General features: G+C 36.4%; 1 protein-coding gene across 1 annotated transcript in view; it reads right to left on the bottom strand.

The window, feature by feature from the left end:
* CACNA1D (calcium voltage-gated channel subunit alpha1 D) overlaps window positions 1-22,907 on the bottom strand; it is a 184,012-nt gene that overhangs the window by 76,030 nt on the left and 85,075 nt on the right. The window contains exons 8-12 of the mRNA XM_035558258.1: window positions 22,015-22,118; window positions 11,540-11,709; window positions 8,265-8,342; window positions 3,101-3,188; window positions 1,910-1,936 (exon numbers count right to left, since the gene is read on the bottom strand). Coding sequence (XP_035414151.1) covers window positions 1,910-1,936; window positions 3,101-3,188; window positions 8,265-8,342; window positions 11,540-11,709; window positions 22,015-22,118 — 467 coding nt within the window. The remainder of the gene's footprint in view (window positions 1-1,909; window positions 1,937-3,100; window positions 3,189-8,264; window positions 8,343-11,539; window positions 11,710-22,014; window positions 22,119-22,907) is intronic.

The raw sequence follows: 22,907 nt of genomic DNA, 5'->3' as shown, positions 1-22,907 counted from the left end.
CTTGTGTGACCTGTGTTTTTAATGCAGCAAGAACCTATTCTGATCAAAGAGCTCATGCAAAAGACATTTAGGATAGTGACAGACAGAACCTAGACAGCTGGAGATACTTTGACTACTTTCTGGTTTGCAAGTATGTTTTCTTTCAAATTGCTGTTGACTATGAGAACAATGAATGTTGAGATGGATAGCACTGACTGATTGCTTCTTACAGCTTGACCTATTAAAAATGGCAGATTTGGGGAGAATTTTTGTTTCTCAAAATGACGTAGCAGATTTCATTTTGCAGAGTTCTAGTGTTCTCTTTTTTCCTTTAAATACAAGCAATGGGTATGGATCAGAACTTAGACATTACTTCATTTTCTTTGTAATGTTTGTATGAGTTCCTGCTGTGCAAATAGACCAAATTTGGAGAATGTGATATAATGGCAGTCTATTGCACTTCCTGATATTTGACATTTTATGCAACCACTTCAAATTCTAGTTTTTCCTTTAAAAATAGCTTAAGTAGGCTTGGCAGCAATTGACAGTGTAAAGTTGATTATTTTGATTCATGAGATTATCTCTAATCATGCTTGTTTGGTTTTTCATTCTCAGCTAATGAAAAACTAAACAAACTCTAGTTCCATTTGTTCTATTGTGATGCTAATTGGAAACAATGCCAAGAGAAATTACAGACCATTAGCACACTTTATCTCTTCTCATTAACCTAAAAGCAGTCTCATCTCTCACATTTCTCATGAACAGTTATGCTCAAAGGTCCACATGGACCTGACTGATGAAATCTCTAAAAAGATAGGTCTATATTCGCTATCATCCTAAATGCCCAGATCTCCATAGGCCAATCTTCAGCAGAAGACTGAGTGAACCATATTTATGTGCTCACCAGCTAGTTGGCGGAAGGGGATGACAAAGTAAAGCCCAATCACAGAATGACATGAAAGTATAGGAAGTTTTCTCAGTGTAGAAAAGAACCAGTAAAATGTTGCCTGTGAGCTCTTCTTCAAAAAAGAAAGACTATTCAGAAGGAATGCAAATCCACTCAAAATGGTCGCAATCCAATGGTCAATGCTCAGAGAACATTAGCGTTAGTAAGGCTAGTAGAAAAAAAAACGGGTACACTATTCTTCACTGCTGCAAGAATACACTGCTGCTACCAATGATTTACTTACTATAAATTCAAAACTGAAATCACTTTTATTAGGGTTAAAAAATTGTAATGGTTCTAGATGTTGCCAAAACTGCTGATTCCACATGTTGACAAATCTTGATTGTCCTTTTTCCACTGAAAATTTTTTGTGAAAAGATTTATTTTGTGGATTGTCTGCAACTGTAGGAGTGTCTTTGCCCTTCATGATTCATTAGGTCTGCCACTTGATTATTTTCCTTAAATCAGAGAGCTTTTTTTTTTTCTTCTTCTCCTTCATAGAGTAAACCAACCTTTTTAAACAGAAAGAGGTATGTCTTCAGTGTTGGCAATTATCCTTTTTAATTGCTCAATTTATGTTCTGTATGACTGGAAATAAATCAAAATAAAAAACCCTGTTGGTTTTGTATTGGCACATCCCACGTCTACAATATCAGGACTATTAATTCTGCTCATGACCCTTCCTTTCTGCAATCATACTTGCAAATAAAAGCTCACACTCCCAAATGTTCCTAGTAAGTGAAAAGAGAGCCACAAATATTGTTAAAGCAAATCAGGGAGTTTGATTCCCAGGAATGTTCATGAATATTTTTCTTTTGTATTCACCAGTAACTATTAGCAACAATTTTCAAGCAGTACAATTTAAAGAACAGTAAAAAAAAAATAATCATATTAGATCATCATGATGTGTAAATAGGAAGGAAAACAAAGAATATATAAGGATCAAGGAAAAAAAGTGATGAAAAGAGAAAGGAAAATACTGACCTGAACTTGGATTTTGAGATGGTTTGACTAAAAGAAAATGAAAACAAATTTTTAAAGAGTGTAGTAAAAATAATTGACACAAATTCATTCTCCTTGGAATAAGGCACTTTTCCAATTCAATACATTGGAATTACATATACATAAAAATAGGCTCCCAACAAGATGCTTCATGAATACTAAAATATTATTGTCTGTTATTTATTTTCTGTAATACCATTCCCAAAGCTCTACAAATTTTCTAAATGAAAGAAAGGAAATGCTTTAAATCTACATAACTAAAGTGCTCATGTAGAAGATGCTTGGAAAACATGAAAATCTGAGCAAATAAACAGTGAACACCATTGTATATACAAATATTTCCACACATTCAATTATTGCCTATAAAATACATATTTTCCAGTTCATATACAACATACCAGAAAACATTTTTCTTTTTTGCATGTCATAGGTGACTTCCTTTTATTATTATTATTATTATGGACAATAGTAATTATATTCTATACAAGTTTTCAGGAAAATATAACTCCTCTGGAAGTTTAGTTGAATTTATCTACATTTTCCTAATTTGAGAACTTTAGGAGTGTGTTAATGCCAGAGTCTAACATAAAGTAACAAAAGGTAACAAATAAATAAAAGCCACACAAAGTTTGACTGCTTGAAAGCAATTTTGGCTAAATCAGCAAAAGGAAGAGAATGTTTCTTTTAAATTTTGAGATGAGGAGGTATCCTGATTTTGGCTGGGATAGGGTTAATTTTCTTCCTAGTAGCTGGTATGGTGCTGTGTTTTGGATTTAGGATGAGGATAATGTTGATAACACACATGTTTTGGTTGTTGCTGAGTAATGCTTACACTAAGTCAAGGGCTTTTGGCTTCTCATACCGCCTGCCTGCAAGGAGGCTGGGGGTGCACAAGGAACTGGGAGGGGACAGCACCAGGACAGCTGGGCCAGACTGGCCAAAGGGCTATTCCATGCCACGTGGCATCGTACTGAGCAGTGAACCTGGGGGGAGCTGACCTTCGTCTTTCTTTCTTATTAAACTGCCTTTATATCAACCCACAAGTTCTCGCACTTTCACCTTTTTTAATTCTCTTCCCCATCCCACCACGGGGGGAGTGAGCAAGCAGTTGCGTGGTGCCTGCTGGGTTAAACCACAACAGGAGGGAACCTGAAACAGTCTGTGTGTACTCACCATAAACTCCCACAGCATGCTGGGTTCTCTCCTTCTCCACTCACGTTCTCTGTGTTCACTGATTCAGTTTCACTGGTGGGCATACTTGCTGTTAGGAGACAGCAATTGTTTTAGAGTACTAGCCAAGCAAGGCGTTACACAGAATCTGATCTGTTCTGTTACAAGAATGCCTCTGCTCTGCAGATCTAATGAGAGCTTGGAAGGTCTGAGGAATAGTAGATGAAGTCCGACACTTCCAACAGTCCTCCTCTTATAACAAAACAAAGCACACAGAATTCCAGAGTATATTATAACTTTTTTGTTTCATTTCAGTGATTCGTCATAACTGCAGAAAATGCACCACAGAATACACTGTAGGGAGATTTTGCAACAAAGAGCATGTTTCTCCTAATAAACGAATGCTAGATTCTGTGACCTTTGAAGGGTTCTGTTACTACCTTGGAGGTAATCATCAGTTTAATTCAAACATGCTTGCTAATCCCAAGAAATACCGAAGTTCCTCTCAAAACTGGGGCTACCACATTCCAATCACACTGACCACTCTATGCTTTCACTTCCATTATCAAATTACAAAGGCAAGACACTAGAAAGTAATTGTGCCTGCAAATATCATATGAGCAGACTGGAAGGAGCACTGGGAATGGCAGAATGGGAACTACAATGGATGGAGAGGACTACTACTAATAAAAAGCAGGTTATCTGGAGGTTATCTGGTCGAACTCCTTGCTCAAGTAGGGATCATAGTTAGCAACTCTAGCTAATGATTTATTAGACTAAACTCATTTGTCAATTCATCATCACCAGTTACCTCCAAATCAACTGAGATAGAGAGAAGACAACATATATTGATAGGTGTTAGGAAAGGATGAACAATCAAAGTGCTCAGTACATCCTAGGAGAGAACACTACTTCCACAGCTGCAAAGGAAGCATTAAAGGAAAACTTCAGGAACAAGAAAAGTGTCAAATTAATTTTGCTGGTTTATATAGACGAAATATCATATAAAGTAGGAAAAAAAAAAACAGAAGGTGAAAGATACACAGAAATAACTGTAGAATAGCAAGGAAAAAAAAAAAGCAAAATAGAGTATCTTAAGGGTATTCTGGGTTGTACCTCCTGATGGTTTGTTGCTTTTTGGATCAACACATATCCAAATGTCCGATATATATATATTATATATATATATATATTTTTTTTAAGCCCATATCTGTGGACTGAGATTAATGAAGGCAGAAGGACTACAATGCCCATTTCTATTAGGGATCTCTCACTATTTTGTTGCCTAAAGGAAGCTTAAAGTGGGCTTAATTATTCATGTTAATGTGAGTGAGAACTAGGCACTAAAATTCTGTTTTGTCTACTGATCAGGTACAAAATGAGAACTGTTAGTAACAGCTTCTCTGCATAGCCACTGTATTGCCTCAATACTGACCTAGAGATACTTGCAAGGGATTAATGGTAGTTTGGTTTACATGCTCACCAATTCCATACTTGAGAGACTGGCAGCTCTGTGCAGACTAGATGCTCAGCAAGCCTTTGCAAAAGCTGAGAATCTGTCCCCACAAATGTAAGTTACCATTACAGGAAACGTTAAACACAGACTTGGCATAGCATAGAAAGATCCAAACTGTCCATGCGGGTCTTTGAATAAAACAAGACACTTCAGGCAGTAAGCACAGCAAAACATTCTTTCCCAAGATCCTTCTGTTCTGATTATTCTTTTTAAATCTTAAAGTATTTTATATATGAAAAATCCCTGGTTAGCACCTGCAAGTGCCTCTGTTCTAATATCATAATATAATCTAATATCATTGAAGTTTTAGAAAATGAATGCTGCTAGTCTCATGTGAACTTCACAGCTTACAGAGTTAAAAAGGATTTTTGTTCAAAATTAAAGCATGTAGTCTTTGATGACATCCAAATTCCATAATTAATATTTTCAAGGGCTTAGGAAAAAAAATGAAAAAACTGTTTCAGGCACTGTCTCAGATCTTCAGAAGGAAGAAGAAATGCTAGCTTTATTTTGCAATAAATACAATGAGTTTCTCTGTCTGGTAAGGAACTGAAATGGTTATTCTTTGCTGGGTGGTAGCTTGCTGTTAGGAAACACAACATGATAGCCACCTAGTGATGAACATTTTAGCATTTGTTATGGGTAACCACAAACATAGGAGTTCAGAAGGCTTGTTTCATACGCTGTTATTAAGAGCTGTTACATAAAAGCAGAGCTAGGACCACTTTTGCAGAACGTCCCACATGCAGAACATGTGCAACATCCCTCATACTTGTGCATCAAATATACCATCCCAAAGCAGTACCTAGAATCTTGTTCCTCAAATTGTCACTCCGTGTCACACAAATGCTATTTTGTTTTAATATATGTCAAATAATTTTTTAAGTGTAAAGTAATGTAATTTTTATTTAAGTCTACCCAGACTTGGTGAGTTAATGCTCAGTTAGAATTATCTGCCCTTTCTGAACATGACTGCATTAAGAAAAGCAAAATATCAAGGAAAAAAATCTTTGTCCCTGTTGAAGCCAAAGTCAGTTCCACTAATTATTGAGTACAGCCAGGATGTCATCCCCTATTTCAAACAGGGCTGCTGCTCTAGCTCCATTAGTGACTTGCAGGTGCTTTGTTAACAAAATAGGAGAGGAAAAAAAGAACCATGGCAGTTCAGTCTAAATTAGAAACACATCTATCATTATATGTAATTTGTACACCAACAGAAAAACTTGACAGAAGCACTGAGAAAGGCAGAGTGTGGAAGTCTAGCTCCAACAATGCTAGTAAGTCTTTAAATCTAGCTGGAAGAAAACAGCAAGAGCGCTGCATGACCACATCAACTCTAACTAATGCAAGCAACTTGGCAAGTCTTGAGAAGACCCAGTTTCACGAGGACAGCTTAGTAAGGTGGTGTTGGCTGGGCAAAGTACAACACACAGAAGGCCAGCTTTGAGGTCTTAAAACCCATACTTCAGTATTCAAGGGAATATACCGAATTTTCTCTGTTCTTTATTCATCTTTTGTCCTCATTTTACTGGTGTTCTGGAAAGTTTATCTAGATTTCTAGATAGTATCAGCTCTCTCCAAATTATGGGAACTGGTTTCAAAGGACAGAATGCTTGCATTAGGCATTGTAACTACCCATACAGCATGCAGCTTGATACCTTCCTGAGGGTACAGAAATTAGGTCGAAAACATCAGCTACTGCATTTTATTTGTGAGAATAAGAACATTGTTTGTTTTTTAATTATTATTGTTTGTTTTTCCTTGTGATACAATGCTGGCTCTTTACTCTAAACAGTCTTCAGATTTTTGGAGCAGGAATTTCAAACCCCACTCCAGGACAAAACCATGCATAACTAAGAGGGAGCTGGTGTCCATCAGCATTGATGTGTCCCAGCCAGCTGGAGTTGGAAGAAATAAATTCCAATAATCCTGCTATGCAACAATCTAGTGTTAACATGGAATCCAGAAGCAGGCTAAATTACAGCCTACAGTATTGAACAGTGGTGGCACATATTATTGTGGCAATTTCTTTCCTATAGAAGGTATATAAATTCTATTTTACTCTGGTTCAACTTCAGCTATGCATTATCGATCCACTGGCTGATCTCTCTTCCACAGTGAGCACCTGGGGGTAGCTTTCTGGTTACACATGCTGAAGGAAAAACCTGCAGAAGCACAGTGATCTGTACAGCTAGAGTACAATAACCAGAAATAGCTACTGGTGAGAATCATACAATTACTAAACATGGTATGATACTGGCAACATTTTAGAGCGAACCTTGCAAAATGCTCTTCTTGTGTCTGCTACTAATAAACAACCAGTTCCATCAGCTTCAGAATTGTCCTAATTCTTTCTCAAATCAGTACAGAGATTTTCTCAATTCTTTATGCCAAATATTTGAGGTAGTCAGATAGGAAAACAGTCTAACAACCAAAAAAAAAAAGAAAAAGAAAAGCGGCAACACTATCATTGCAAATTCATCACAAATTTCCCTAAATCTCCTGTATGTCCAGAAAACAGATCAGGAGGAAATCTTTTGACTGTGAAGCCCCTCAGAACAAATTCTGTTTGTGGAGGGGCTGCCTGGAATATGTTCTACGTGATACTGAGGTACCTGCTTACATAGTGCAGATTTAGTTTTGATACTATCAACGTTCATTCTCATGTTTTTTTTTTTTTATTGGCAGCCCTCAGAAACTAAAGATAAGTTTGAATGTGGTTGGTTGCCTGGCAGTGGAAGGACAGTGAAATAATCAGTATTACAATGTATGTAATAGCTACATAAATAATTTTTTAATTTTTAAAATAATTTTTTTAATATTTGTAAAAATTAGTCCATAAAGTCCTAGCAAAATAATATTCTGCATTCTTTGAAGTAACTGCATCATATTTGCCAGCCTTTGGCTGAGCCACAACAGTGACTGCCTCATGACAGCAAGGAAGTCAGTTGCTCCAATAACTTTGTTGTATGTAGGATTAAAAACAGATCTCCTAATTGTTACCATTGTGATAATGTCAAATCAACACATCTGCCAGTATTAAAAGAGTGCAGATTTGAAAATGCCCATCACACTAAAACCCTTCTGCATCTCCAGTGGGAGTGGAAGAGAAATTGAAAAAAGAAAATTACCAAAACAAAACTATCAATAGCAAGAGCAGATACAGTAAAAGTGTGGGGTTTTTTGTTGTTATGTCCTGCATTTAAAACGTAATCAAAAATATAAATATTATATTTAATATTTATAGTAATATTAGAATATAATATTAGAACCATGCTGTTCTAAACTTGCAATATGATCCAGTATAAAGCTTGTGACATACTTCGATGGATTTCTTCACACCTGAATTTAAAATATATTTTGTATCTTGTAACTTTAAAAAAGAAAACCTATGCTTAAACAACATTTAAAGACACTTCAGTCAAAATCTAAATGGATTAAAAACTATGCTTTAAGAAGGCAGAGCACTGCAGCACCAGTCTATTTGAAGCATGCACTTAAAACAGCAGAACCGCATGCATGGGTGTCTACATGCTAGATGTATACACCTTTGTTATAGAAAAAGCATACAATATGTGCTTCAAAGGCTAACGCATCAAATGCAGTATTGACATAAAAGAAAGTTCAACTGCAAATCAGAGCATGTTTTACCATGTTTATTGGAAGAACGGCCAAAGCAACTAAGTCTGCTTTTCTTCTTTTCTTCCATTAAGTCAGCCAATGTAACCCCTTCGTGTTAAATACATGTAATCCCAGCATTTACACAGTAGATGGCAGCAGTTGCAACGCAAAAAAAAAATAATAATAATAAAAACGTGTCCAGATACACAACACAAGCAACGTTAGGCAAAACAAATTGAAATTACCGACTGCATAATTTATCAGAGCTACAGCCCTCACCTGTCACTTGGATTTTTGCATTTTGAGCTAAATTCACACTCCTTTGAAGACAAAGGGTGGTGGTTTTTATTGTTGTTGTTGTTGTTTTTTGTTTGTTTTGTTTTGTTTTCATTGATTTCAGGGTAACTAGCTGTTGGTTCAAAATAAAGATGAAAGCTTTTAACATTTACTAGAAACATACTGGCAATTCTAGTAGTTAAAAGGTTGTACATTACTCAACAACACTGAATACCTGCCCACTATCTGCAACAAAAATGCACAAATACACAGGTTTCATATATAAATAATTCAGTGAAAATTCAGTTATCTGGTTAGAACTTTTAAAATGCTGTGGTCTCAGAAACCTAAACTACATTTTTTAACGACCATACAAGAAGCCAATAATCACTGATTTTAACTGCCTTTGAGATCAGTACCTTTTCCTGTCATGGCGAGAAGAAATCTCCCATATCCTAAACCCAAAGCTCTACCACATCGTTGAAGAGCATCATGGTGATCTTCCATCACCATCCTCCTCAGTGGCAGTCATGACTGTCCAGACGCTTAGCCATTTGAAGTAGGGCCACAGCTGCTTAGCAGCTTGCAAATGCTTATTCTATCCATCTTGGGGCCCAGCTCTACCACCTGCTCCAAAGATAGTTCTAGAAATCATTTGGACTAAAATCATTTCCCAAGCTTACTACTCAAGATTATTAACCTGGTGATAGCTAGCTAAATTTCACCTGACTCTCAAAGAAGTAGTTCATCATCATAATTATGCTCCTAACCCAACAGCTTTCTCTGGAGTAAGTGGATAGACAGCTCGTGCCCTCTCTCATCGCACCTTCCCATGCAACGGGATGTGCAGCAGAACACATCTTAAATGCAAGAAGGTGGAGTGATTGAGCAAACCTTCGTCCTTCACACCCTCTTGCAGATGATACTAAAAATGAATGACACTGCCACATATTTAAGCACATGCACAAACCCAGAAGAGTGCTAGGAGATTGTCCGTTTGCTGGATATTTTCACTCAATGTCCACATACGGCATGCTCAGTGCCAAAAGAATGCTGGCACGTTAATAGTTTACTGTGAAACAAACCAGTGAGCTTGTGCAAAGCATTTTGTGAACCTTTTATGACTCAGACAAACCAGAAGTGATTTTTGCAAGATGCCTGGAATATACAACTTAAAGACCATTACAGGTGATTGCATGCACCATGTCTGCTTTGTGGAGGAAAAACGATGCTAAGACAGGTATCTTGCCAGAAGAAGATGACCAAGATCTCAGCCACAGCTAAGGGCCTAGTATACTGATGCCATCACCATCCTGATTTCTTAGTTCACTTCATTCTACAATGCTAGCAGAGCTGCAGAAGTAGGAATCGCATCAGGTCTGCGAGCTTTCCCTACGCTCTCTCTTGCTACAGTAGCAGAAATTAAGCTGACAGGACTAAAGAGATACCCCTAGGTATACAAAAGCTGACCACCTGCAAAGAAAACATTATTAATTGAAAAGCAATGCTGTATTGATGAGACTGCAGTAAACTCATTCACTTATTAAATCTCCATTTCAACTGTTTTTCTCTGAAGTCAAAGGAAAACTGCAAATATTTGCATTGTAAGGGTATTATGACCAGCTGACAGTCAATGTATTAGGGCTTTGAAGATAAAACACACATTATGTATTCAGTAGTTTTATGACACTGATAAAGGAGTTTCTACTCTTCTTTGGTATTTCTCATGTTAATAAGTTAGCTCTGATACTGTATATTTAAAATAGAAGCAACTATCTGAAATTCAATTCTTGAGATTCATTTTACAGTTCTTTTAATTACATTCCCTATCCTGTTGTTACTCTGGAAGTCTCCTCCAACTCTTAATTTGTCCTAGAACTATGTCTAAGTCAAAAAGCTCTCTCAAACCCAACAAGTAAGGAAACAGGTATTTTTGATTTATGACAGACCTATATGATCTAGAAGCTGTTTAAGGAATGATGGGGCAAAGGGTTCTTCACAGCAAATTAATGAACAGGCAATTTGAACATGATGCAAAAAATTCCTGAGATTTCATCTGCAGACTTCACAACCAAGTCCATCACAGTTGTGCATATCTGGCATCACCCACAACCCTGCATGACAGCCTTGTACACTAGATTTTACTCTGTAGAACGTGCAATCTTTTACTTCTCAGCTTTAGAATTTTATACTCATTCACAAACCCATAACTTATGTGTATCTTCCACACAAAATTATTAGCTATCACCAAACACAGTGAACTCTATTAAATCTTTGGCTTTTTTGCTCTGCTCTAGATCAAACTCTGCTTGTGCTACGGATTTTTATATAGCTATAAGTTACTCCTTTTAGGGCGATACTGACATCATCATCCCACAAGTTGCTTCCCAGCTTCTCATAAAATCATCTTATTTCCTTCCCATCAGCAATGCAGATTCAGACCCTGCTTTTATTGCAAACAAAAGGACTGGTACATTTCTTAAAAATATTTTCAAAAGCTTAACCACATGCATTACAGAGCTAAGTTTAAAAACAGATACCTCAGTATCAAACTATGTAACTTTTACTATTTTTTGACATTCTTACTTCAAACCTCAAAAAAGTCCTATTAACACAAGGTTATTTCTTTACTGTAGTTCTGGCTGTGAGCTATGATTTCTATGCATGCACCTACAGGTAAGCATGTATTCTTCTTGACCAAGGATTTATGACAACACCTAGGGGCATGTATGCACTAACTTTTCACAGAACAGAAATAAAACAAAGTTTTTAAATCTCAGTAGTGATTGAGTGCAGGCAATGATTTGTATGTAGACAGGTCAGAGCAAACATTTGCTGTAAAATTCTAAATTATCTTCCATAACTTCATGTGCCAATATATTAGTAGACATGATTGTTCTGCTAACAAATCCTTTTGCAAACTGAAAAACAGACAATACCACTACATAGGCTGCATTCTCCCCATTGTAACTCACTAAAAGCAATCAAACTGTCCCACACGGAAGTAGCACTAAGTAAAGAACACGTACTGTTCCGTTTGCCTTCTTCATCAACCTCTTCATCATTCTCAGGGTCAATGTCTTCTGCCTGTGTAATCCAGTCTAAATACCCCTTCAGATCTTCTTCGAGCTGTTGCTTTTCACGTAGCTTCTGAAAGTCTCCTCGGGCCTTGGCTTTTTCTCTTTCCTTGGAAAATTCTCTATCAAATTCAGACAAAGCAAAAAATAAAAAAAATACTGATTGTCAAACTGCCAGGTATTTTGACCTAGGTCTTGACATTGCAGAATAACATACCGACATAGAAAATGAACTAAATCAACAACACAGAAGATTTGAGAGCTTCTTTGAAAATGAGACAGTGATACAAAGAAGTCACGGCAAATCCCTATAAAACAACATCAAAACTTTCAGAGCTGTTTTAATTTAACTAAAAATTAAGCAATATTCTTAAACCTTCCCATACAGTCTATATGCCACCACATGGTTATGCACTCCTACAAAGAGGTTTAAAGTCTGACTGGCACTAATAAAATAATATCAGAGAACTTAGTTACTTTCAGCGAAAAAGAAATGCCATCTTAAAATACCTCCTCCTTCATCCAGCCATGGCTCATTGGCCATGTCTAAACATACTTATTTCTGTGTATGGTTCAGAAAATTTCACTAACAAGCTTCCTCTTAATTATACCAGGCACAGACACCTCTGCTGTTTGAGATTTGGATGTTTTGCCCTTTTGCTCTCAGATAATAAAATCTAGAAATCGTGTCCTTACAGATCAGAATTGCATCCTTTTACATAAACTGAATCTTCTGCCTGGTTCCCCCATCTCAAGATACATAATGTATTTGACTCTGTTAGTTTAACTTGGTGATTTGACTAATTCCCTACATTATCATGGAATGATCTTTAATATAATTAAGCAACACTTTTTGAGAAGGAGGGTGCATAAAATGACCCTGAGGTCTTTTCCAACCTGAACTACCCCACAAATCCATGATTCCCTCAATTATGTATTTCTCAAGACAACTATCACGTAAGTTCTTGCACTGTGACATTTCATATACTGACATTGTTAAAACACTCAGCACAGTAACAAAGGCTCCAAATGCATAACTCCCTTTGCTAGAGGGATCATACATTCTCTGATTTATCTGAAGATCGATGTGTATGATTGGGGTAGGCAACCATCTTTTGAACTGTATTGTAACTATGTACTGATTCAGTATTTAAAATTAAGCTTCTCCTAGACTGTTGTATTACAACGGGGCTGAAATTAAACCTAGGAAATGGCTACAGTAATTCCGAATACCATGGATTTGCAACCCCTTTATTTTTTGTGAACTTTTACTTTAAAATTTCCCCTAATTAACATACTCTCAAGGGGAAATTTATTAAAGCACTGAAGGTATCTTCTTTCAAATAGAAAAATATATTAGGAAGTTCCCAGATTCAAACAGGTAAGACTTGCAAAATATTTTAACAAGGTGAATACAATTATCGGTATTACGGTTCTCTGAGAATAAAATATAGTAAAATAGTAGTCTCCTATTTTTTCAACGTTTCAGTTCAGTGACAGACATTACTTATCTGGAATTGCAAACATATAATCTGGTTTTGTTACTATTTTATTTACAGTCTTCAAATGTCTTCTAAATACTAACTTTCTGCTTTGCCATTAGTAATTTTAAGTTAAGCTCTTTACAAGCAATCGTTCAGATTTTTTTTTTTTTATGTTATGTTGCAGAAGCTGAAAGACTTTCAGATGCAAAATCTATGAGGCAGACACTACACCTTTTACAGTTTAGGTCTTAATTCAACAAAAATTACATTTGGCATGTGGAGAAGATCATCTTGTTCTATCTGATGGCACCTTAATGAAGCTGAAGAATGCCAGTGCTTGCTTTGCATTTGCTACCCTTCATCTAACATCCACGGAAAAGGTCCTTCAAAAACCCCTCTCTTCGCAAAAATGCTTGTGAAAGTGACAGCACCTAGCAGCTCTATGAAGGATAACCGCTTTATTTAAAAAATAAAAACAAACAGATTTCATTGTTTTGGCGGAAGATGTCAAAAGCCTAAAAGATTTTTTATTTTTTTTTGTATATGGAAGACTGGGTTTAGGCTTATCTCAAAGAGGCTGTCCTTTACATCTGACTAGGGCAACATATTCATGACTCATTTCATAGGCAGTATACTTGGAAAGAAGAGCTACCGTAGCATACTATGAAATCAGAAGTAATAACCTTTGTTAGCTTTTACTAAGTACTCTTGTTTTGTTCAATTAAGTCTTTTGGGTGTTTTTTATTAGAGTGAAGGATTTGTGATCTGTGTGGGTAAAGTAAAATGAAAGCTGCTGCTATTATATGAAGAGACAGAAGTCATTTTAAAATGAAACAGTTGGCAAGATTGCAACTTCAAACAGTACTTCACCCATGACTGAACCACCTTTTAACTTTGACTTTATATTAAAATAGCTTCATGCAGAGAATTAAACACAGTTTTTATACACACAGCTAACTATGACCTTTCCCTTCAATACAGCACAGAAGCCAGACATTGTCTTGGTTAAATGCTGCAGCAATTTATCAGTAGGGGGAGATGCAGTGGTACTTAATTTCCATAATGTTTAAAAGATTTCCTTTTATTTAAAAAAACTGACTGCTTGTAAGGAAATATAACACACCTGAGAAGACTGCATTTTCTTCAGGGGAGGGAGGAATCTGGATCTATGGTATTTTTTTCACTTACAGCCACAATGAAGTGACATCCCTCATATGAATGTATGTACACATTCCTTTTACTGAAATGCCACGTATAAGAGTGGAATTAGATGGAATTAGAAGTGTAATTAGTAATCTGTTAGCACAGCAAAAGTACTTTTTTTCCAAGAAACAAGAAGTTAATTGAAAAAGTTGATAGGGGTGAGGTGAAGGAGAGATGTTGGCTCTTCAAAACTGCGGACAAAGACATTTAGACAACAAGATATTTGGCTGTATAGACAGGTATGTAGGCATTGGCTGTTCTCCTGGAAGGAGGAATAAGACAGCTGCTTGTGTAGCATTTAATGGCTGTGAAGAGTGTAGGCTAGGTCCAGGGCAGAAAAAAAAAGCTTTTGGATATGTCGGCATCATTAGTCTAACTGTCATTAGACTAATGGCCTGAACTGGCCTCCCTCACTGTGTTCAAGCCAGAACTCAGTCCAGAAGCCTACAATGCTGACAGGCGTAGGAAGCTGTACATTAATTGTGGTAATTGGACTTTATTTATTTACAAATATGTAAATGTTTGGTTTCACAAATGCCTTTGCTAAGGGCTTATTTCAAAATATTTCATTCTGATTTGATAAAAATGACCTGGATCTGGTATTTGAAAGGGTAATTAACTTTGTTTTGTTGTTGTTCTTTGACTAACCTGACAAAAATTGCATTCAGAGTTATGCTCTCATTCATAAGGGTTTCTCTGCTAAAATGTGATTTAAATCAGTCCACCCAAGTTGTTGTAAACTGAAAAATCACAACAAGCTACTCTGATTTGCCACACCAGTGTATATGAAACGAAAATCTGGCAACAGGAGTGCTGCTCTATCTCCTGTCCATCACTTAGACAGTGATGATAGGAAACAAACAATTGCCTTCCACCTAAGCGTAAACCAGGACTAATTCTTGGCTGGCCATATTACAGACCTTTTGTGTCACTGCAAGTCTCTGCAGACAGAATGAGAGCAAGAATTCATCTCCTGTATGTAACGTACTGCGCACGGGGTCCAGTATGTGGAAAGCACTACGTGAATGCCATATGCAGAGCTGTCACCCAGACATGACAGACTCTTGTTTGTTCACGGAGAAGAGTCATGCAATAGCAAAAACGTGCTCACAGGAGTACAGTGTTGGCCACAGCAGAGGTTTCACGCAGCGGTAACCATACCAACCAACAAATTAGCAGATTCAAATCAGGGAACTCAAACTGCTTAAACTGTACTGGTAATCATGGACAACAGCTCACAGCCAGGCCTATTGGGTAACCAGATGTAACGAGATATAAAAAAAGGTGTGTGACATCACATCTTTAATTAGTCAAGATTTTTTTTATATTATTACTCCTTCTGTTAGAAATAATAACTCATATGATGAAAACTGCAGAATTATTTCTGCAGAAAAAAATATATATGTATATATCAGGAATTTTGCTTGAACAATAATTGATGTGGAAGTGCAAACTATTAATACCTAGCTATAGTTTTTTCTGTATAGCTGGCCAACAATTGAGAAAATGTACACTCAACAGCAAAATGTCTATTTACACTGTGTCAGGGCCTGGATAGCATTATTATGCCAAAGAGTGCACATGAAGGTGATGGAATCAGCTGTGGGAACAGCAAGGTTGGGAACAATTTGATAGAGGTGGTAATGGACCAACAAAACTGAGATTGGATTTTTCAGACTAATTATATTTGCACTTTAAGATTGGCTCATTCTGTCCTGAGTAAAGACTTGTTTGGCTCACAGTGCTGGATTTTTTAGAGGAAGAACTGGCAGCAGTGAGGGTAGGTCTATTCCCCATAGTGTGTTCACCCTACCATCATGATGAGCATTGTCAAAGTTTTTGAAACTGATAATGGTTTGTTAACTGCCAGGAGCTCATTTCACAGGACCAATACCTAATAAGACAGTGTGATGAGTTCTAACAAGATGGAAATAAAATCACTCCCATTCATGCTCTTTTATTAAAGGATACTGGATTACTCCATAGTTTTTTATTGGTCTCTGTTTAAAGAAGTTGGTTAGAGTTACCACTGTACATAGCTGAAAGAATTTTCTAATTATTGTTAGTATATTCAGTTGATCAACCAAGGATATTCCCTTTTCCTTTTGATTTTTTTTAAATGTATTTATTTGTGTATTTGAGTTTTATTTTTACTAGCCACACAGCAATCAAAAGCAACCTGCTGAGATCTGGAGCTGAAGTTCCTTTCCTCTTTATTAATGTATATTGTGTGAGGGAGTTAATTTTTTATCTGCAAGTCTCCTTTTTCTATGAAGCTTTCCCTCTGATGTGAAAAAGAATGCTATCAAAACCAGTTCATTTCCCTTTTGCTGAAAGACTATGGATGACAGTTCACTGCTGTTTTCTATTTTGTGCATCATTATTCAAATTTCATCTTCTACTTTTTTTTTTCCATCTATACTGTAGACAACAGTTCTTAGGTGTATAAGCTTCTCTGTGTGAACATATTTTGTATTATATGAATTGACAGATATTACCAGTGAGATTAGCATGTATAAGTATGTGCCCTTAGCTTTTAGAATCACTACATACATTGCAAATAATACTGTGGGAAAGAAATGGAAAAAAAAAACCACAAACATTCTCTTAGTAACCTGCAAGACTTACATGTAGGAGGATATATATAAGGACATGTCAAAGCTTATGCTTTGGTGTCCTTTAGGAAAGCAATAAGTTCAACTCAGAGAGATTTATTAAAGTGTGGTTGAAAGGTCTTATTTGTTCCCATGGCTACCCAATGAAATACTAATGCCTTGAGCAGAAGATGCCGTCAGCAGAAACCATCCCCGAATGATAAGGAATATCTCAAGGAATAGATTATCATGCATCATTAAAAGCCATGACTCCTGATAAATAAGTTACGAAGTTTTATCATTTATTATTTTCTCTGTTCATAGTAAAACAGTTGAATGCATGCTGAAATACTGGCATATTTATTTTAACTTTCAGCATACTTTTAAACATACTTTCAGGGCTGATGAGTATCTCTCAATTTCTGCCCCTTACTTTTTAAAGGTAGCCTCTAACTTTATAATGTCTAACAACTTTCTAGTTTCAGCTTTCTGTCTCTTGCAGTGATGGTCATGACACACTCTGATCTTTTATCCTGGAATATTTGGAGGCCTGCTCTCAGGTCCCAGTTTCTGTCTGGTATTTCATGAGTTCGGAGAACACAGGTCCTGTTTATGCCTGATACACACACCGTGTATAACAAAGCTACACATAAAAGCAGGCTCCTGAAGCAGTCCATCACCCTTTACAGAACTCGAATTGCTGAGCAACTCCTCAGTTGCAATTTCTGTGCTATCTCATCAAGTGTCAAGTTGCCCTAAAGCTGCACTGCCCAGTCCTTGGATCATAACCAGAGGGATCTTTACAAAGGAAAAAAAAGAAGTGTGCTCTGGTATCTCTTGCAGACCGAAACACCTCCATGCTGCTAGCTCAGAACACACAGCAATCAAAATAGAGTGCAATTGTGTCATGACAACCCTGTGATTTCTAATTGCTAAAACAATTACTTGGAACTACATTGCAGCCTTAAATTTCTAACGTGAACTGGCAAAACGCAGACCTGCCAATGAGAAAGAAAATTAAAAGCTATCTGAAGAATGCATTTATTTGCAGCTTTTCAGAGCTGCAACAAGCATTTTGATCTGTATTCCAAATACTACATGAATTCAATCTTGCAGCCTTATTGTGAAAGATCAGGTAAAGGTTCGAGGTGGCCACCTAGATTCCCCTAGCTAAATTCACCACGCTGGAAGGAATTCCCAACATGCCCACATTCTGAATCACACTTCCAAACATTTCCAGATACCTTTCAGGAGCCGGATCTACCACCAGTTTTTCTTGTGTGTTTAGGGAGGAGCTGTCTGTCAAGTCTGTTCTCAGGCCAGAGCTAGTCTTCTTCAGAGCCCTCTGCTGATGTTGCACCAGGAGCCAGCACTAGAACCCTTTCCTAGAGCCACTTCTATAGCTGTCTCCAAAAGCATTTCTAGAGCACTTGTCCGATACAGAGTATGAAAAAGGCAGTATTTTGAAAAAGACAAAACTACCAAAAACAATTGTATAACTAAGCCTATGAAATCTCTCCATCCTTGTTATTCAATTGACTATTTAGAAAAAAACTCTATAGTCAGCTTCCTTCCAAAAATTAAAATATTTACCACATTTCCTACACACACATTATTTCTGTTAATTTACATATCTGCTATTAAAAGCACAAACTGAGTTTTTATGATTATCACCTTCAGCATGCAAAACTGACATGGATCACCAGTAAATACTCACCTTCAGAAAGTGCTAGATGTAAAATAAAAGATCTTCCAAATCATCATTCTCATCCACTTGTACAGTATCTAAATACATCAAACATGCAGTGCACAAGAGCCAGTAGAGAAATACAAAGGGGCAGGTGGTCACAGTGTAACAAAGGGATGCAAAGAGAGTGAATGAATGTTTTAAAACCGCTAACAGATCAAACCAGCAAATTTAAATGGACACAGCACAAGTTGATATTACAAGAACTAACACTTTCATACAGAAAAGTTGTATTAGGCATTCAGATTCCACTTCCAAAATCTGTATGCAAAGCCATGCTTTTCAAGTCAGTTGGCATAATTTTTGCATTCCCTGATTGGTTTAGTAAAATTTAGTTTTGTTTGTAGATTTATCAGTGAACAAGTTTCATGCTATGGTTTGAAGAACATAAAACGTAAAAGCTAACTCAAAAAAAAAAAAAAAGAATGCAAGTGTTACTCATTCAATGCCTGGCCTGGCTCAGGATGAAATATATATATATATATATATATATATATATATATATCTTTCTGCTAATTAATGCAGATACATCCAAGGATGTACAGAGTGCCCCTAAGATTTAAACAGGCATGTCTAAATAGAAAGTACATGGAAAATATTTACTATGTAAGTATAAAGGAATTCATCGATCAAAGTAAATCAGTGTAACAGTGCTACATACTAGCTTTTATCAGAGTTTCAAACAAGTATGCCTGGACATTTTCTTCACTTTTGTATCAGTTTGGTATAATAGATATCCTCTCCTTTCTCCTCCCCTTCTCAATGTCAATATTGGTGATATTCATACATCACAAATCTCCATCTATTTATATCATTTCCTGGAGTGCTAGGATGTCTCTTCCACATGTTTGGAGCAAACATTGATACAGGCAATCCATCAAGCACTCTGAATTCTTAAGTGATGCTGCAGTTAGTGACACCCCGGCAGAAAATAAGTTTAGGAATGAATGAATTTATAAATTTCAGGTGAGCTCATGTGACACTTACCACTGCCAGTTAAGTTCACTGGAAATCAAAGGCAAGTGTGTAAGGATTCTAAAGAGCGTTAGAGCTCTAAGGATCAAGAAATCAGTGGTGAGTTTTTGTCTGCAGAATGGAACCCAAGGACAAGGGGATACCTTTTCCTCTATATTGTTACAGTGGCTATAGAACAACTTCATATTCCAGCAAAATTTCCTCAACAAAGCTGTCTCATTACAACAGAATAAAGGAAAAGTTGCTGAAAGAGTACCAACACTGATGCCAACAAAGTAGATATTAAAGATATCTGAGTCACAAATATAAGAGAATTACAGAGGGGTACAATAAAAAATACAATGATTTATCTGACTTACCCAACAAATTTTTACTAGCTTTGAAAAACTACCTTATTTAAATATACAAATCATGCAGTTAAAAAAAAAAAAGGCTAACATATCATAATGTTGCAAGCCTTATAAAATATTTTAAATGTACTAAATCAAATAAAAAGCTTAGCTGTGTAGATCTCTGAATTTCCTTGGCTTCAGTGGAAGAAATGAACAGGTGTATCAACACACCAAATCTGGCATTACTTTCTCCCCTACTCATTTTTATAAAAGTTAAAAAAAAACTGAAACCAACAGCAATTCATTTGAGTCAAGCAAGGGAAAAGGGAAATAATAATTAACTGTTCCCATAGCACACCTTCACACAACAGGAAGAAAATTAATTTCTGCTTATGACCTTCTTAAGGGACAGTGAAAGGAACCATGGAAACCTAATCCACTAATGGCTTTAGTGGGAAGTCTGGTCACACAGCAAAGTTAGGTAACAGTATCAAACGGAGAAATAAATCATACAGCAACTACTCTCAGTCTTCTGTCTGTTCTTTTCTTTCTTATTTGACCAGCATGGCTGTGATGCAAAAGCTAGGCCCTTAGTTTTGCAACAGTTTACATATTTGTCCCTGAAAAAAACAAAGCCTACATGACAGCATAAGTTAGCCATTACAGGGTGGGACTTGGAAGGAAGAAATTAAATCAAAAAATCAGCAATGTGTTTTTAGCACATTACCTCTTCACTTTTAAACATCTGCTTTGTAAATTGATTCTGAAAGTAAGGTAAAAACCATGCTTTCCACAGTTTCCTGTGTGCAACAGTAATCTATCACAGATAAACGATTTTTAAAAACACATTGTAAAACCATTAAAACAAAAATGCCCTAGTAACATAATTATCACATTATCAATTGGAAATTGTTTCTGATTCCCTGATTTCCATGAACATTCTATATATAGCATTCTATAATTCCTTTCAAACCTAATGTACAGCACAGCAAAGCTGTAACATGGCTGCGCACACACTCAGCAGTCTGATGACACCATCAACTATAAGGCTGTGTTCAATGCAAGACACGTTTTTCTGCTGGGTAACAAAGATGGCACAGCTAGCCCAAGGCTGCCAGAACAATATCATTTGTTGTGTAACTCGTAGCTAACATAAAAAATAATGTGTGTTATAATTGTATTTGGATTCAGATGCCAGAAGGACCTTTTCTTTCTTTATGAAAAAATATCTTTACCATGAACTGGATTTTCCCAAGCTCAAGTATGTTGGAAGCCAGGAAATGGCAAAGGAAGTAGAGATATAACCTCAGAACAGGGGCTTTGTAAGAAGAAAACTTTGCAAACTGTTGCCATAAATTACAGTTTTAAACCACATTACACATCTAAAACTGAGGACACTTTAGTTCTTAGCTGGAGTCTGGAGTATACAGAGCAACAAAGTGCTGTGACAACCTCCCACTGACAACCATATTAAATTTATATTTGATTATTGATAAAAATATCAGATTGCTGCTGTGGGATGTCACAGCAGTACACACCTCAACAATACAAGAAGCATTAAACATTTTGTGTCATAGTAAACTAGTCATACTCTTTCTATCAGACAGATCTTCAAGTACCCCATTAAAATAAAATTTGCTACATGACTGGTAAATGCAAAGAACACTCCAATTACTTTATAGCTATTTGAATTTAAAAAAAAAAAAAAGATTTTCAAGAGAGACACTTGGAACTATTTGAACTAAAAAAAAAAAAATTATTTTCCAGAGAGACACTTGTCTATAATTACAGGGGAAAACATTTGTACAAGTGCCACCCATCTCTGTGTGAAAAATGTTTCTCCCTGCTGAAATATTAGAGAATGAGAAGATCGGTGCCTCATCTAAAGAATATTTTTGGCAAGCATGGTGAATGTGATGTCAGACAGATACAGGCACTAGGATCACACACTTCAGTCAAAAGAGCAAACACTGGTAGGATGACATAAGAATCTCAAGTGCATGCAAAAAAGCCATTGCTGAGAAGCTTGAGTAAATGCAGAGGCCATCTTACAAGTAGCAGTAGCATACACAATGTTAACTCAGCTGCTTACCCACTAAGTACACCAAGAACCAGGTTAAGTACGAAAAATGAGCCAAGGATGATAAGACTAACAAAATAGATCCATGGCCATTCACATCCTATTGCATCATTTACCTGTAAAATGCAAGGAAATAAGTTATGATTCAATCATTCATTAAACAGCAGAGTCCTTTTTGCAGCTGCCAGATCACGTAGGTGTTAACACTGAAAGTTTTGGGCTTATTCAGTTCTTAAAAGCAAGAAACTTTTGTTTAATTTATTTACTTACCCAAATTATATTGCAAATGTGATGCCTCAGAAGCTGAATTAAAATAACATATTTAAATAAGTGCGGGAGAACTTTTAGTTCTTCTTATACTTTTGCCACAAATATGGACATGAATATATACTGGTACGTCTGAATTCTGATTTTTTATTTGGTATTTTTTATGAAAGCTACAGAAAACTCCTTCTGTTCTAAATTAGAAGAGGAAAACATAGAAATTTAATTTAAAAAAATGTCATTGCAACTGAAGTCTCACCTGTATAAAATAACCTGTGTGTTCATGGCAACTGAATTCAGGACTCTGCCTTCATGATGAAAAAGGTGTATGCTTACCCGCTCAATACACCAAGAACAAGATTTAGTACGAAAAATGACCCAAAGATGACGAGACTGACAAAATACACCCATGGCAATTCAAATCCCATAGCATCATTCATCTGCAAGAAATAAGATGATCTTATAGAGTAGATCACTATAGTAATAGCAATGAAGAGTCAGAGAAACAGAATTTAATCATTCAGATGAGACAGCATTCTATGCATTCCTGCAGCAATTATCAAAGAAGAATAATGTAAGAAAAAAGGCACTGGCCACATCAATTTGCAGTCCTAATACATATTCTAGGAGAAAGTACTGAG

The sequence above is a fragment of the Cygnus atratus genome, chromosome 10, assembly GCF_013377495.2.
Source record: "Cygnus atratus isolate AKBS03 ecotype Queensland, Australia chromosome 10, CAtr_DNAZoo_HiC_assembly, whole genome shotgun sequence".
Lineage (NCBI taxonomy): Eukaryota > Metazoa > Chordata > Aves > Anseriformes > Anatidae > Cygnus > Cygnus atratus.
This window is presented reverse-complemented; position numbering and strand designations above follow the sequence as displayed.